At 33.1% G+C, this 18175-nt stretch overlaps 2 protein-coding genes across 4 annotated transcripts in view; one reads left to right on the top strand and one right to left on the bottom strand.

Moving 5' to 3' along the window:
- The window catches only part of LOC129217763 (V-type proton ATPase subunit H-like), a 76163-nt gene that overhangs the window by 56284 nt on the left and 1704 nt on the right, over nt 1–18175 (bottom strand). Inside the window, exon 1 of one of the 3 annotated variants that reach the window (XM_054852107.1) lies at nt 10897–11061. The exons of 1 other annotated variant lie outside the window; for it this stretch is intronic. In XM_054852107.1, the coding sequence (XP_054708082.1) occupies nt 10897–10954 (58 nt within the window). In that variant the 5' untranslated portion in view covers nt 10955–11061. Of the gene's footprint in view, nt 1–10896; nt 11062–18175 lie in introns of those variants that run through there. One more of the 3 variants, XM_054852105.1, reaches the window with a different exon arrangement.
- The window catches only part of LOC129217762 (protein angel homolog 2-like), a 54730-nt gene continuing 47843 nt past the window's right edge, over nt 11289–18175 (top strand). The window contains exon 1 of the mRNA XM_054852104.1: nt 11289–11413. The gene's annotated coding sequence lies outside the window, so the exon portion shown is untranslated. The remainder of the gene's footprint in view (nt 11414–18175) is intronic.

The raw sequence follows: 18175 nt of genomic DNA, 5'->3' as shown, positions 1-18175 counted from the left end.
AAATATTCAGTAGCTACAGCTTATTGATTAGTAACTCTATTCCCCTCACCCCCGTTCTATTTCTTTTCTTTTTCTCTTGTTTCCTAAGTTCGTCTAAAAATAAGAAAATATTCAAAATGCTGCTCCTCCGAACACACACCCCTCCCCCAGCTCCCTACACACACACACCGAAAGCATTATGGAGCATCTGAAATTTCGTTTCCAGGTCTTAGTTTTCGCGATATTTCCAGCTTAAAGCCCCAAATACTAAACAACATCGAAACTCGCTTAAAATTGTTCTTGTGGCTTGAATTTCAAAAATTACCGAGCCTAATATTACAAAATATGGCTTTACAATCGCATTTTTAAGGCTTGAATTTCAGAAAATATTTGGGCAAGGGACCCCATACCGCCTTTCTTTTATATCATTAGCAATTAGGTTTTTTAAACTACATTAACAAAAAGTTTAAGTGAACTGGCTCCTGAATATAAAATATTGCTAAAGTTTTTTAGGACCATAATTTTCAAAATTTTTCGAGGGAAAAGCTCCTTTCCTTCCCGTAAAATCTTCAAATTTTGTCTAAAATTCTGTTTTTGAATCTTCAATTTCGAGATTTTGCAGGGGATTGATTTTGGACTATTTTTTTTAAACAAAAGAATCGTTCTGGAAGAGTCTCTGACCCTGAAAGTCAATAAATATGGCCTATAATTGCGTTTTTAAGGCTTCAATTTCTAGGAATTTCCACCGAGACCTCTGTAAATTTTTCCCCCTAACATCAGCAAAGAAAGCCTAAAATGGCGTTTTTAAACTACAAGTTTTAATTTTTTTCCGGGGGAGGACACCCCCCCCCCCCTTTCTATCAGGTCATTTTTTTCCCCTTCAATGTGCCGCCCCCCTCCTCCCACCACCAAAAAAAAAACTTTTTGTTTGCGCTACTAGTCCACGAAATGTTTTTGTTCTAGCAATTAAGTGAATTGGGAACTCAAAGTGCCAATAGTTAGTACAAAAAATTAATTCCATGAATTCAATGATTTGTCTGACAATATTTTATGACTAAAAGGGCCTCGCAAAACTGCATCGCCGACGTCTACATTTGCTCTCGCGCCGCCACTGTGTTCCAGTGTGTTTTCGCTTTTGGTTACGATTTTTGATACATTTCCAGTCGTTTAGGATTTTTTCCTTTTTTAGCAGTTTGGAAACTTCTGATTGGGATATCTGAAACTTTTTGCAAGTTCTGATTGAGTGCATTAGATAAGCAAGTTCTAGAGACGCAACGAGTAGCACCTTGGCAGAGTAGCCGAGTACTCGGCCGAGTTACCAAGTACCAATTATGTTTTAAGAAGAACCATCAACACACATGAGATGAATTTTGAACTTATTGGAATAGTAGTCTAGACCGCCTTGTCCATATAATAGTTTTTAAAACTAAATTACTACTGAAATTTAATTATGCATTATTTAAAAAAATCCTGTTTGTGTCAAAAATTTTACAAAAAAAATTATTTTTAAAATTAAAAATAAATAAAAGGTATGATTAATCAAGTTGGAATTAAAAGAAATTTAATGTAAAAATTCCATATTTTTTATACTTACCTTTTTTACACAATTTTTAATAAATAAGTTTGATAAACTTTGGGGACATTAAAATAAAGATTTATTCCAGTGAAGAATTTTACAAACTTCATTATTCTCAAAATTTAAATTGTAAATGATTGCAGAATATTATACATGCTTGCGCTTTTTTATAAATTTTAATATGTCTGGACAATATTCAATTTTTTGCAACTACTCGGTATTGGCCGAGTATCTGATCAAAATTTGGCCGAGTACCATGTAGTTACCGAGTACTCAGTACGTCTCTAGCAAGTTCTCAAGAGTCACAGCAGAGACCCCTGCTGCGCTTCTCGGAAAAGATTCGTCAGGGCTTGGTATTCCCCGATCCTTTCGACCAATTGATTTTTCACATTTCTCTCCTATTCTCTTAGCTCTCCTCTAGGACTCTAGAGGTGAAGCTTATTGTTCATTCTCTGAAAAAGGAAATGTAGCAAAGGTGAGCAGAAGGAACAATGAGCAGTGGGGTCGGCAAAATGTATACAACACTGTAGAGAAGCATTCCTTCAAATTCTAGAAATTACCATTTTCTACACTTAGCACCCCTTTCAACGAAATGACAAGAAAGACCTCCAGTTGTTACACATTCATGTTTGTTTTTTACAGGAAGGAAAATCTGAATAAATTGCGGGAAATAAAAAAAGATTGATAATGGCACGGCTGCTGAATGTAATCCAATTAAAAATGGATTACATTCAGCACGATAATCTATTAACTAATAATCCATTAAGCGAATTCGATGTATTTAACAAATATAATCTTTTTTTGAGTACACCACATACACAATTTATATCATAATTGAAAAGTTGCACCTAAAAACAATTAAAGACCATTACTTTAGGAGAATTAGAGTTATTGCTTAAAAAAGTCTTTACTCATTTTTTGTTTTACAGAACATTGGCACTTTTCTGCAGAAATGTTTTGCTATTTTCTTAGGGATAACAAGAAGGCAGCTGTTATCGTTGCAATAAGGGGCGGACTGGCCAGGTCGACTAGTCGGGGATCCCCGACTGGGCCAACCGCCGAGTAGGCCACTTTAAGCAATTTTTTATTGAACTTAATACATTTAATTCCAGGGTTGGCAAATTTCTGCCAAGGCGGTTAAAACCACTGGTAGAAACCGGTTAAAACCGGCATGGCAAAAACCAGTTTCTGCCACATTTGCAGCAAAAACTCACAAAATGACAAAAAATTAATTATTGACACGCAGTAGAAAATACATGGAAAAAATAATTAATTGTTAACTAAAGCACAATGAATTGTTACATTGCACTGTTTGGGCCCTGCAGTTGCCTCTTAGAAAAGATGGTTTCAAAAATCCAAAAAGTTTTCTCAATTTTATGTGCACAAATGAGGAACTTAAGAATATTTTTGCAACAGAAGAGCTAGCAGGCAATGCTTCAAGGAACAAACAATGTTCGTGAAACTTTCATCTATTGTATATTTTTTCAAACTGGTCCACGATCTAGTAACTGGGGTTGTGGTAAAAATTTGACTGGAAAAATAAATTTCGAGAAATGGGGCCAATTTGTTTTGCAAAGCTGTGACATTAGGTACATACAAAATCTAGGTTAATATTGGCAAGTAAAATTCTGACACTTTCTTCTTGAAGCACGTGATAATTTCAATCACAAGCAATTTAGATGAAGCATATAAAGCGAGCAAATTACTATCAGTAATGTCTGTTTAGTTCTGTATGTCACTCCTCTTGCCTATGAACCCATATGAATTTTGTCCTTTGTTAGATTAATGCAAATATTACAAGCATCTGCAGTTGAAAAGTTCCCTATCTAAACTAAATCAAGCGAAAAGGATTTTATTTTTTGCAATGATGAAATGAAGTTTAATATCTCAGTTTATTTAAACGAATATCTTTCAGTAACTACTTTAAAAGTTCAGTAAAGTTAAAGTTCTTAAAGACACTTTTTAGTTATTGCCAGTTTCTGCCAGTTTTTACCGGTTATAACCAGTTTCTGCCGGCAGAAAGCCAACCCTGTTTAATTCCCATCTAACATTTTTTAAAGCGTAATAATAGAAGAAAAAATGAAATTTGTTCAGTCTATGGGAAAAAGTGTTTGGAAGCAGGTTTATTTTTCTCCCATCCTTAACCCCCCCAGGGGCCAAAGTAAATAGCCGAAGTCCACAGGTGCGAATGCTTTCCTCTCTGTGTCAAAATTCTCTAGTTTTTAGAGCTCTGGGGTCCATGGCTCCCACATTGAGGAAACGGGAGGGGGCCAGAGAAATTAGGGTCCGACGTGGTCTGAAAAAGGGCCCGGCACGAAAAAAGAGCTTTCAAAATCATATATTAGTATGTCTATTAACAACAATTAACCATCACCACTAGACAAAGCGGCCCCGGCCCTGCTATAAATGTGTGGGCCATGCTTTGGGGTGTTGATACATGAGCAGCAGCATGCACAAGGTTGGGGGGAGGGAGAAGGAACATCTGTTGGCCCGGTTCCGATCCTGAAGGGGTCCGAGATTTTTTAAATGAGGGATGAAATGTATAGCAAGGACGTAGTGGTTAACAAAATGGAAGGGGGCCCGTAAAAGTCATTTGTGACGGGCCTCAAAAATTTCTGTACACGCCCCTGGCCTGGTATTCACTGGTTGCGGCAGATTCAACTAAATGCTATCAGTTGGCAATTGATTTCATTAGTCTAATGTAATTTATCGCTATACGAGTATTTTCATCTCAGATTCGCATCAGGGAAGCAAGTCTGGACTACGATAAACTGAATCTGAAACAGGACAAAATTTCGACTTAGAAGGGCGAGTTCCTGAACATAGGCGGATTTGGCCTGAGTTTCAGGGGAGGCAAGGGAGGGGGGGGGGAGGCAAGATTTTTTTTTCTTTTTTTTGAGCAACATTAGTTGTAATCAGAGCCAGACTTAGACTTAACGGGGTCCCAGGGTTGTCAACCTTGGAGAAACAATTTGAGGAGCATCTGTGCTGATTTTGAGGAGCAATTTAAAATTTTGCGGAGCAGTTTGGAGTTCTGTATAAAAATCAATAAAATTAACTAAAACCACTTACCTTTTTTTTTTAGAGCTTTAATAATTATTTTAAGCACTAGTATGAAAATAGGTATTTCCAAAGGTTTAAAACAGCTTTATATACAATTTCAATCTTTGAGTATAAGCATCTTTAATTTCCCATATTTACATGTTTGTTATGATGAAATAGCAAAATTTAAGCTGGAAAACTTCAGCAGGGATATGCGGAGCAAAAGAACTTTTTTGCGGAGCCGCGGAGTTTCGCCATTTTTGCGCAGCAACTCCGCAACATGCGGAGCATTTGGCAACCTTGAGTCCCTATGGTATTTCAGGTATGAGGTCCCTTTGTAGTCCAAAAGTCACGATATTATTAAATCTACAATTGAGGACTTTGATGCAGGAATGAGTTAAGTCCAAACTTTTCCTTTTTTAAAAATTCATTTTTGCGTGTGGAGAATTGGTTGTTGGGGCATTCCAAGGTATTTTTGACATTTATGTAGAGTCCGTAACATGACCTTTTTTGCCATAACTTTTTAATTTACTGTTTGATTAGCATATTATTTTATTTTGATCTTTTCCTACCAACACACCAGCTCAAATTAAAATAATTTGCAAATCAAACTGTAAATTAAAAAGTTATGGCAAAAAAGGTCATGTTACGGACTCTACATAAATGTCAAAAATACCTTGGAATGCCCCTGTTCCGATTGATGCAACAACGGGTCACAAATGTAAGATTATATCTCTGTTTTGTCGTAAATAATGTGAGATCGAACACTAATGTTATTTATTGGTCTTACCAAAAATTAGTGAATCTGGACTTACCTGGTTCTCGGTTTTCGCATCAAGCCCCAAGAAGGAAATTATGTATTACATATTTAAGGTGGTCCGGGACACATTTTGAAAAAAAAAAACGGTATTAAACAATTTTAGAGTTTTGAAATTTTTTGCACTGATTCATCATCAGTTTTATTTGCAAAATCATAACATAAATATTTAAAAAAAAAAGTATTTAAATTTAGTTATTGTTTTCTTAAAAAAAATGGGTAAATTACTAAAACTCAAAATATTCTTGGTCAATTTTCAAAATTTTTCCAAAAAACTATGCACAAATATATGTTTTAATTTTTATTCGACGATTTTAAAAAATATTAATTCAATAAAAATAGAAAATATTTGAAGAAAAATTTCGAAAAATTCAGATACTTTTTTTAAAAAAATCATATTTTTTGAAGGTTTTTTTTCGAATTCATCGTATAAAAATCAAAGTAAACTGTTTGAAAAAGATATGCTCCAAATTTCATTACTTTATCTTTAGCAGTTCTTGCCTTATAAGAGTTTGAATGCGAAAAATCGGGAAAAATTGCATCACGGAGAGAAACGCGTTTGAAGTTTTAAAGTTTAGTATAATATTAGTTAAAAGAATGCAACAAAAATAATTATACCTTTCGTTCTAATTAAGATAGAAACAAGATTCAAACATCCTTTTAGGCAGAAAAAGATGGAGAAAATTTTTAAATAGTAAAAAAAAAGCAAAATTTGACACATTTTGTTTCCCGGGCCCCCTTAAATATCGAGAAATTGCCAGACAAAGTCTTCGAACCTTAGACATTCCCTTAAAGTCACTAAAGATAGCTTAGAATTTTACTTATAGAAATTCGCATGGGAGAGCTCCGTAACCCTTTTATTTTGCACTATAGCCCAAAATTGATTTCAGTTTCAAAAAAAAAAAATGCCCAGAGAGAACTAGTGTTTCCTCCAGACCAAAAAAGGTGCAGTGCGCTTTCAGATAAAAGGGATAAAAGGGTAGAGAAGTTTTGTTGAATAAAAAAGGTGCTTCTTTCACTTTTTGGTGTACTAGGTACATACAAAGTTCAAGTGTTTTCAATAGTAATTATGTTTAAAATATTAAAAAGCTTTTTGATGTTTAGTGTTAAAGGTAATGCAAAAATTCATAATCAAGATCATATTCTAATCAGATTCTTGTGGATAAAGGATTGAAACGAAAGAATGACTTTTCAAGGACAGGGGGTCGAAGGTTATCTTAAAAGTGGAAGGGCACAGTGCCCTTCTAAAAAATATTAGGGGAAACCTTTCTCTTTTCCTTTCAATGTTTCAAAATATATTATAAGATTATATTTTTAAAATTTCAATGCCGGAAAATTTCGAAGGAGAGTCGCCAGATTCCCTATAGTAACGAAATGTAGTTTAAAATTGGATCAAGTATCGTTCAGTTTTTAAATGCTTCCAAATGAGATCACTAACCCTTCTATTCTCTCAAACATGACCAAAGTTAGTTTTGCGTTTTTTAATAGTTCAAACTCTAAACGTTTTTGTAGAGAGCTAGCTCCCTATGCTGCTCCATTAATTTTACTAAAGGTAGCCTGAAATTGCATTTCTAAAACTTCCCATTTCGGAGAATTTTTGGGAAGAGCTAACGACATTCTATTGTCAACAAAGATAGACTAAAATGGATTTCAATTTTGAAAAGAAAAAAAAGAAAACAAAACTGTGGGGGAACCCCTTGTTTTCCCTCTCCTTTAACGCTACCGAAAATTATAAAAATTGTGTTTTTTGACATCAACTTTGAAAATATCGCTTGGAAGGGAACTAGAACCCTGTGTCCCGATTCTTTTCTTAGGCCTATATAGATCAACCCCCAATTTTAAAAAATTTCTGGGAGGATTTACCCGGTTCCTCATCTCTTTCCTCGTGTCCTTCCTATGTTGTCAGTATAGAAGCCTAAAGATGCGACTTTTCAGGCCTATATCCATATCAATTCAAGACACATAAAAAAATGTGTCAGTGTTAGCTATATTTTACGTTTCACAATTTTCTATTTTAGAACTTTAAATCTTGATTTAGAAACTTAAAGAAAAATAGGAACTAGTGGTAGTTTAATGTCTTTGCTCGACTAATTTACAGAAGTGGGTCAAAATATTATTTTGCCGACTGGACCAAAGTGAGCCAGTCCGCCCCGGTTGCAATTATATATATATTCAACGGCACTTTTTTAGCTTTAAGTCCCAGGGGTCTGTCTGGGATTTTTCACCAAGTCTGTTTTTTGTGAAAAATCATGTATTTTTGTGAAAAATCAATTAATTTTGTAAAAAATCAAATTTTGCAATTTTTTTTTGTAAAAACAAAATTTTTTGAATTTTGAGATGGCGCAAACTGCATCATTGACACTTAATGTTGAGTGTTTTCCCTCTTTTCTGTTGGGAATATCATTCTTGAGTGTTTCTCGAGTATTGGAGTATGGGAGGGCGGAATCGCTCTTTGGGAGATGGGTATCCCTCAAGTATCAATATTTATTTACCATTCTACATTATGTTAAAATATACTAGAAATGTTATATATATAGTATTTAAATTAATTGTAATAAAGAAATTCAGGCAGGGGTTCAGCATTTAACTGTTTGAACCAAGACATTGTTAAAAAAAGATAAAATTTCGTTTAAAAATTTATAAACTCCATGATTTTTACAAAAATAAACAAATATTTTAATAGTTTACCTCTTAACAAAGCGTACTAAACATTGAAAATTTGAAAAATCAGATTCCCATAGCGGATGCAAACAGATCGCAATCCTCAAAATAAAAACATGAAAGGTATAAAAATGGCTTGTAAAATAAATATTTCTTATAAAATTATTTTAGAATTGCACTTTAGAGTCCTATGATAAACATTTCATTAATGTCTGGACACAGTTGAATCAAAAATAAATAAATAAATAAATAAATACATAAAAAAATTTACCATCGATTTAGCATTTAAATTTTTGACTCATAAAAGAAAATGGAATTCCGCTTCAAAAACTTAAAATGAGCGTTGTTACAAAAATAAAGAGACTTTTCATTTATTTGCATCCTAAAAGCAAAGTTAGCTTGAAAAAAGAATAAAGTAGGATTCTCATATCGAATCTAAAAAGATTGCGTTTTTCAAAATGTAGACATCTAAAGAAAAAAACGATGAAAAAGAGTTGATTTAAAATTAATTATCCTTTTTAGCATCGAAAATTTAAACCCATATAACTTTCTAACAAAATATCAATTAAACATCACCCCGCCACACGCTAAGTGGCTATAAGTTTAAAGTTGGTAACCCTAAATGAAGCGATCACATTCCCCCCCCCCCCCATCCCTACTATCCTTTGCAGTTCTAAGTTCATTTCCCTGTATATTATTGTTTATTAAATCATGAGCGGGGGGGGGGTGGAGAAAAGTGCTTACAACTAACTTTTTCAGAGAAGTTTGCAACAACACCGCTGCATAAAACAAACAAGCAAAATTATAAACCAAACTGACTTTCAGCTGTTAATTTCTTTCATAGAAATCAACAACAAGCATTATATTTATTTGGCCTTAGTAGTTATTTATCGCTTGAAGGAGCCTCATAAGAGCGCCTTTTTTTTTCTTTTGCAAAATTAGCACAGATTTTGTATAAGTTAATATCTCTAATTAAACTTTAAAAAGGTTAAAAACATTATCGTTGGAAATATGCTGTGTTATTTTGATTTGAGATTTGATCTTCCAATAAAAAATTTGTGAAAGATCCGTTTTTGTTTATCAGAATTTTGTGAAGGGTCCGTTTTGGTTGGTTGGGATTTTGTGAAAGGTCCGTTTTGGATGTTCAGATTTTTGTGAAGGGTCCGTTAATGGACCCAAATTTCCTCTGGCCAGACCCCTGAGTCCATCCTTATGAGAGTAAATTTATATATTTATTTTCATCATCTTTGATAGGTTCATTTTTCTTATTTATGACATTTACCATCATTCTATCATCAGTAATCTTGTGTTGTTTGTCCTCATTTATCCATTCAAGTATATCTCTGTTGATGTTTGGCTCAGAGGCAATTTTATCATCAATTCAAGAGCTCATTACTCACTACCTTCATTGGAATTTCTGGAGTGAAAAAGAAGGATTTTGTTTTTCAGAGTGGTTGGAAGATAAAATTTAGAATGTTTCGACAGTAGGTTTCAAAACAAATATGAAAATAAACTAGACCAAAAATAAATCCTTGAAAATAATTCACACCTCAGTTAAAGGGGCAACTTGGATAATACGGGCTCAGATAATGAGGACTATACTGTACATGAAGCGATGTCTCCAAAGTAAAACATTAAATGTTTGCCTTAAAAAAAAACTACACACTGCATAAATGAATTTTTGTGCATTGTAATGCACAAAAATTCCATTTTAGGTTAACAACAAATACTTTTTTTTTTGTGCGCATCATACAGCTTACTCACATGCAGTCTATGTTTATTATGAATGGTAGGAGAGAGAGGGGCTTGAATTGATTCTTTATTTTAATCATCGTATAGTGTTGCGATTAGAGACGTACCGAGAACTCGGTAACTACTCGGTACTCGGCGAAATTCTGATCAGGTACTCGGCCAATACCGAGTAGTTGCAAAAAATTGAATATTGTCCAAGACAGATACTAAAATTTATTTAAAAAAAAAGAGCAAGCATTATATTCTGCAATCATTTACAATTAAAACTTATAAGTCAAATTTAAATTTTGAGAATAATGAAGTTTGTAATGCTTCAATGGAATAAATCTTTATTTTAATGTCCCCAAAGTAAATAAAACTTATTTATTAAAAATTATGCAAAAAAGGTATACAAAAAAAATTGTCCTGTTAGTGTCTGCATTAGAGGGGTTTTACTGTAATTTGTTTTAATTCCAACTTGATTATCATACCTTTTATTTATTTATTTAAAAAAAAAAATTTTTGTAAAATTTTTGACACAAACAAAATTGTTTGTGTAATGCGTACTTAAATTTCAGCTGAAATTTAGTTTTAAAAAACTATTATATGGACAAGGAGGTCTATACTACTATTCCAATAAGTTCAAAATTCATCACATGTGTGTCAGTGGTTATACTTAAAACATAATTGGTACTCGGTAACTCGGCAGAGTAGTAAAAGGCCGAGTACTCGGTACTCGGCCAAAGTGCTACTCGGTACGTCTCTAGTTGCGATGTTGATATGAATGAAAAAATGTTTTAGTGTGCGATAATTCCATGCACGCTTTTAGTACATAATAATTTTTTGGATAGAGATACACATCCCTCCTTCATCAGAAGAAAGTTAATTATATCAAGGGCTAGCATAATACTAATTCATAGCATATGTTAATACCATAATTATTTTCTCAAATAAATACAGAGCAGATGCATCAGACAACTTCTAATTTATCAAGTCTCATACGTTTTACAATAAGAAAACATTTACTACACTTTCTGTAGCCCACTGAAAAGCAATACTACTTGTTTTGACGAATGAAATCAAATATTACCTTCTTTCTCAATATCATCCGACAGACTTGATAATTTTGTAGTTTGAGAGATCTCCATGATCACCTCACGAAAAACAGGAAGATATTTTTCAACTTATCAAAGATTTAGTTATTTATGAAAACTTTGCAGCACAGCTGAGCAGAAGAACGAATCACATGACAACAACAAAAGGTGATGCCATATTTTAATGCAAAAATTAATGAAACAAAAAACAGCTTCGAAATCCAGAAATACTTTTACCTATCAAAAATTACAATGCAGGTCGAACATCGTATTTAAAAAATTATTGCATATTACGCTTTGTAAATACACGCCAAATTTGCATTAACTAAATGTTTGATGTAATTCAATCTTGATTCTTGAAATTGGCAATGCTTGTTACCATACACAAAAACTTTTTAATCAACTCTGAGACATTTCTGGATATTTTGATTTTATTAAACTATTATTTAGATTAATTGCCTGTGGATCTCAAGTTTCAGCGATCGTCTGCTTTTCTTTCTTCTATAAAAAAATGTAAGTATAGTTTGTGATTATCACTGTGATTATTATGTGAAGCATTCAATGTTTACAAACAAACATGCCTGTGGTCAATCGATAAGTTCGAAATCGAAAATTAGTTTTCAATGGCAGAGTTTATGATTCATGTAATTGACTTGCCGTATTTTCCTTTTTGTTGCGCAATATATGCTGTTATATCATTGTCTATTAATAAGATCATTTATCGTCTGAACCAGACTGTTTATGGCCCTGACTTACCCACATACAGTGGCTCTCAAAAGTGTTCGTACACTTTGAAATTTTTTAGTAAAATCGAAATAACGCAAAACTGAATTCAAATATGAAGTCCAATATTTTTTCACATCATTCCTATGTCATTCTAAATAAAACAATGTTGTTTTTTCAAGATATTGACGGATCTTCTTTTTGAAATGGGTCAAAAAACGAAGAGACAGAGAAATAATACGCCACAAAAGTCTTCGTACACTCAAATATTTTCGAATAAATTCATGATTAAAATTTATCATGTGTCTTTTTTTTTTTTGTTATTTTTGCATTGTGTTGACCCTTAAAAGTCAGTTGGCTTTAATTTTTTGTTTATTTAGATATTCCTTAATATTGTGCTTATTTCTTTAAAATGGCTGGTAATCGTAAAAAACCACAAACACCATTCGAAATTTGAATTTTTTCCTCATATTAGCGGTAAATTGGTTTGAAATGTCTCTAAATTAGTTAATTTATTCCATTCTATAGTAAAGTGCTTGATAAAATGCTTTAAAAAAAATAATCCGACTGAAAACAAGGTAAGAAAAGGTCAACCGGCAAAGTTGACATAGCGTGATCGGAGATTTACAGTTAAAAAAATTATGAACAATTTGCATTTGAGTGCTGTAAAAGTTTCTGCAGAGTTAAATGAAAATTTTTTACATTTAATTTTCACCTAAAATTGTTCGCCAAGTTCTCTGATTAGCTGGGTTAAATAGGACCTCTTCCCGCAGAAATTTTCTTGATCGTGCGAAAAGCAGAAAGCTTACGCTTTTCGTCGTGAAATCAATGATAAATAAGCTCAAAAGGTTTTGAAATTATGTCCTACTTACAGATAAAAATGAATTCAGCATTTTTGGTTAAATTATTGTATAATTGTAAATAGAAGAAAAAATTAGGAACTTAATCTTAAGAACTTAGTTGGAGCAGTTAATCAGGACAGTGAAGGTGTTCTTGTGTGAGGGTGTATATCAGAACCAGGACTTGGTAGTTTGGAATTTTTTGATGAAAATATTAATCATACTCTTTGTTTAAATATTTAAAAACCAATTTTAAACTCTTAGCCTAAAATTTGGTTGTCGGAAACAACTTTGTTTTTTTTTATCAAGGTAACGATAAGAAGCACACGGTTTTCAACATTTGCGTCTAGTGCCTCAAAAATTGTCCTAAAGTTTAGAAAATACCCCTTCAATCTCCAGGTTTGAACTTAATGTAGCATATTTAGAGATATCTGGAGGCTAGATTACGAAAATACGGCTTTGAAACGAAAATAGAGCTAGAAACAGTAAGACTCGGAGTGTGGTTGAACACTTACTCAGAAATTACGCAAAAAAAAAGGAAGAAAAAAGAATGAAATCTATTCCCGGATGTTAAAAGGTGTTGTTGATACTGCATCATATTCTACTAAATAATAACTTAATAAAAAGTTAGATTATTCAGTAATATATAGACATTTTTTAAAGTGTACGAAGACTTTTGTGAGATAAAATTTCCGGCACTTTTTTGGTTTTTGATTTTTAAAAAGTTAAGTTTTAGTATTTTTAAAAAAAAATTCATGTAGTTTAGTTGAAAATTGATCATAGATCTTATAATTAAATACCTATTCCGAAATATTAATTCTAACCAATAGATAGAGTCCTATTTCATTGAAAGTCGTAGGTGTACGAGCCACTGTATTTCCAGCTGAGGTAAATGACTACCTGGGCAATTCCATGGTCTCGGACGTAAAAATTAAGAAAATTTCTCAGTTTTAATTCCATTTACCAAATATAAACTGATCTAAAACGATTAAATTTATTTACAAGATACTTACTTTATCCCCTGAATGAAACGATAATCGGAACCTTAAAACTATTTGAGACACATACTAGGCCTTTCCCTTAGGAAGAGAACGGGGTGCCCTACAAAACAGGTTTGCTTATCTCTCCTTGGCGATGAAGAAAACATTATGCATGTAAACACACAAATAGTAAAAATGATAGTTCACTTAAAAATTGTTAAAAGTCTGTGAATTGGCTTACATTTTCATTTTAAAAACAGCTTAATTCTTAAGTAAACTTGTGATTGAAGCATATTTCAGTTTTCAAATGATATTATAAAAAAATATTATTTAATAAATAATATTAGCTTGGCGTTGGACATAATTGTTCAGGTTGGATGTAAACTATTGCTCTTAAATGTAAATACAGAACAATGATTACAGTTATATATATGCAAATTACAGGTTAAATATACTGAAGCAAAATTTCCCAAGTAAATTCAGAAGTGGGGTTGGTTGGGGGAAGTGGGTCACCCCCCTAAAACTGAAAAAAGCATAAAGAATTTTATGCTTTTTTACATTGATCAAGTCATGGTTCATCACAGTGATTGGTTTCACAAATATTTGGGGTTTCGTGAAATTTTTTTCTAGAGCAGAGAACTTAGTCATAAAAAAAAAAATTAATTTGAATTTTGATATTTTTGAATCTAAGTGCCTAACCTATGGAGTCTATAGCCTCCCGGTGAACTCTAGGATGGCGCCCTCTCCCCCACACCATTTCATAGAAATTCATTAATGGAAGTAACATGTATAGTTACATTTACTTTCAAAGGGGTCTTAAGGGTAACATGTATAGTTTCTGGGAGGACTTTGCTCCTCTTTTAATTTGTAACATTGTGTGAACTGTGTACCTGTATCTTGTTTGAGTAATGTTTCAAAATACGTCTTTTCCCAATCAGAGTTAAAATGCCCCCCCCCCCCCTTTTTCCAAAAAGAGGGATTAGCCATCCCTGACCCCCTCCCAGATTCGCCACTGCAGTGTGGAAGTATTAAGCAACCAGGAATTGTGCCATGCACAAAAAAAAAATTTTTCTTTTAAGGGGGGGGGGGGGCATTTGGGCTTGCCCTCTTATCCTTACAGCTAGCTCTATTATAGCTAATATTCTTTGAAAAAATAACTCTATGATATTTTTTTGAAATAATCTTGACCAATTACGGCCCGTCTTCTTGTTGCACTCTTGGTGAGAGTTACTCCTGTATCTCTAAAAGGTACCATCAGTCAAAAATGTTAAAAGTATTTTTACTGAGACCGCAAACGCTCGTATTTTAAACAAAAATAAATAAATAAACAAAATATCAGGCTGGAAATAGAAAATTTCACTATTTAAAACAAAAGCACTCAAATGGTTTTGGAGAAGAAAATCTCGGGAAAGGGTTTCCACAATATTTATATCAATAATTGACACAAAAAAGAAGATCGGGACATAGCAAAGAAAAGCAAGGGAGGAAAGTCCCCAAAATTTATCCTTTCATTTTATGTTATCAAAAGGTAGTACAGAAGAGGGTTTTTGAAACTTTGATTTTGAAAGAAGTCTAGTGGAGAGTTCCCAAGCCCCATTCTTTCCCCTATCGCAATCAGAGATGGCCTACAATTACATATTTAGGACGTCAGTTCTGAAAAACTTCAAAGAGAGCGCTAACACTAAAATCCCTGAGAAACCCCCTTCCAAAATCTACCAGAGAAGCACCCTATCCATCATTAGTGATTGTCTAAACTTTCGTTTTTAGGACTTTTAATTTGTCAAAATTTTCTGGGATCCCCGAAGCACCCTTCAACTTAATATCATTCAAGGATCGTCAAAAATTTCGATTTTAGGGCTTCAATGTCGAAAAAATTTCTTAGGGAGAGTGCTTGAACTCCTTGATAACATCAGCGAAGATCATCTACCAGTTGCATTTCTAGAATTTCAATTCCAGAAATGCCGAGGAAGAGTTTGCGAACTTTCCTAACACTAACATTACCAAAGGTGCTCTAAAAACTTCGTTTTAGTAGCTAATTTTAATCACTTTTTAATAGCTAAAAAACTTTCCAAGGGAGAGCCCCCAAATCTCTCTTCCCTACATCATTAAAGATCGTCTAAAGTTGTAGAGTTAGGACTACAATTTCAAGCAATTTCTGGGATAGAGATTCCCTACATAATGGGAGGTAATAATTGCATTTTTGAATGTTTCAATTTTGAAAAATGGATGGGGAAGCATCCCTGAACCTTTCCCCCCCCCCCCCCCCCAAACATAACCAAACATAGTCTAAAATGCGTTTTTAAGACTACAATTTTTAAACATTCTCGCACCTTCTCATTTCTGAGTGAATATTATGTTTTTTGGTTAGGTTTATATTCCTAATACTCGGATTTAGTTTTGACTCCCTAACTCCATTTTAAACCAGAAACTAAATTCTCTCTCTGTATTTAAAATGCTTTAAAAAAAATATATCTGATGCACCAATTTCATACACCTTACCTAAATTTTTGACCTCGCGGCAGCCCTGCGCCCTCTTCCGGAAGTTATCTAAATGACCAGGTTTATTGGAAAAGTGGTACCCCCATTACTAAAGTTCTGCGCACGCCCCTGGCTGATAGTATTAAGTTTTGATTGGTAAAATTATTTAATACTAATATAAATATGTCAAGAATACCTTCGTATCAAATATAAAGATTAAAAAATATTCTTACTCCTGTTTAATTAAAATATTAGATCTTTTGCAAAATGTTGATAAAATTATTGAGTCTGATTGTCCTGAACGGTGACGGTGGAATGGCCCTATTACTTAATTTTACTTGGCAAGGACATGTCTTATTTTTACTTTAAGTTAGATTTTCTGTTAGACACCTATTTCTACCATCAGAATTTATTTTAGACTAGCTGCGTGCCCGGCGTTGCACGGGCTACTTAAAAAATGAAAGAGATGTCCAATTGATGTTTTTGTATTACTCTGACATCAGTTTCTAAAGCACTAAGGAGTAAATAAATACGCGTAATGCAAGGTTTGCAAAACACCAGTGCATCATATTTTTGGCAAAAATCTCTTTAACGTTAATCATGGTTTCAATGACACAAGTTATTAGTATTTTTAATTAGCACAAAAGATGAAAATATATGCATTATCAACTGTATAATCTGTGATCACATTAAAATGAATTACATCTGATAGACTATATCTGAAATATTTATGTGCAATTACAATCAGCTTTTTACATAAAATGACACACACTTTTTGGTTGATTACCTGAAACTAAAGCACAAAGACTAAATAAATACCAATAAGCATTAATTTAATACCAAGACATCAGATTCCAATTTAGCTTTAGTTAAAATCCTTAAAAAATCCCACCTTTTGTTCAACTCTGTTTCACTTAAAGAAATCCAAACAATCTTAGTTTAACATGTTCTTTTAACGATACAAACTGTATTTCAAAAATAGACACAGGAAGGAAAAATAGAGCTATTACACTTCGAAAACTCACCCATGTAACGTCAAAAAGTCCTACAAAATAAACATAATTAGTCGCACATTCTAAATGTACCAAAATATGAGACCGGTGAATGATAAACTTACACTACAATCAATAAACATAGCAAAAGAAACAACTTTCATATGCTGAAAAGAGTTAAGAACGTTGAATGTAAAAAATAAAAAAAGGACAGACGATAAAATAAAGGCTACCAATTTTAAACTAATTTAAAATGAAATTCTAGATGGGGGGAAACGTTAATTTAAGATTTGGACAGCAGCCAAAAAGATCTTTTAAAACAATTATTAGAATTTTACTTGCTCACCCATATGCAAAATGGCAACAGGAAAGAAATAAAAATTCCTGAATAACGTTATGTTAATTAACGTTTTAATTAATGTCTCCGCTAATTAAAGTCGCACAATTACGAAATTGATCCTATTGTTTTCTTTGGAAAATTTCGAATTCATCGGTATTTCGCTTGACTCTCGATTCGCAGCGGTTCTCGAGAAGATAGATCTTCAGACAGACAGACGCGAACAGATTTTAATATTATAGTGGATATCCTTTCCTCTGAGTGAATGGAGGTTCAGTAAGCTTTTTTCTGACCGTTTAGATTTATATAACTTTCAGCTCAACTGAAATTATCATACATTTTGCAAAATCATGTTCTAGTAATGAAATTAAACCAAACATTTTAAAATTGGAAATTTTCAACTGCGTTGTGTTTACGTTTAACCGTTACCATTTAACAATAAAGCCAACCACCTTGTCTAGTGGTAGTGGTCAGAGGAGTCCAGGGTTTGTACGCTCCCTCCAATACTCCTTCATTTAGGAAATTTTTTTGAAGGACCCTTCAAACTCCTTCATTTTGGTTTTAACTCCTTCAAAACTCCTTCTTTTTTTTGTTCAACACTACATAATCTTCTTCTATGGCAGTAACTTAAAATACTTCGGTCAACAACTTAACTTCGTCACAAGGGCGAAGGTGTAAGAGTGATTTTAATGTAATAATTTCGTATATTTTTTTTCACAAGATGTGATTTACAAATTGGTCATAGAGGTCATAAAAGTTGAAGGTGAGAATATTATTAGATGGCTAAGACATTTCATTAGTGAAGTAAAGCTTGCTTAAGTGGTGCTTGGTTATTTTTTCAAGTTTTATGATTACTGCTTTTCCCTTCACCCACTCTCAGCAGCGAAAGTCAGTTTCTAATTATTATTTAAATATGTAAAAATGCA

This window comes from Uloborus diversus, chromosome 2, assembly GCF_026930045.1.
Source record: "Uloborus diversus isolate 005 chromosome 2, Udiv.v.3.1, whole genome shotgun sequence".
NCBI classification, from domain to species: Eukaryota; Metazoa; Arthropoda; class Arachnida; order Araneae; family Uloboridae; genus Uloborus; species Uloborus diversus.
This window is presented reverse-complemented; position numbering and strand designations above follow the sequence as displayed.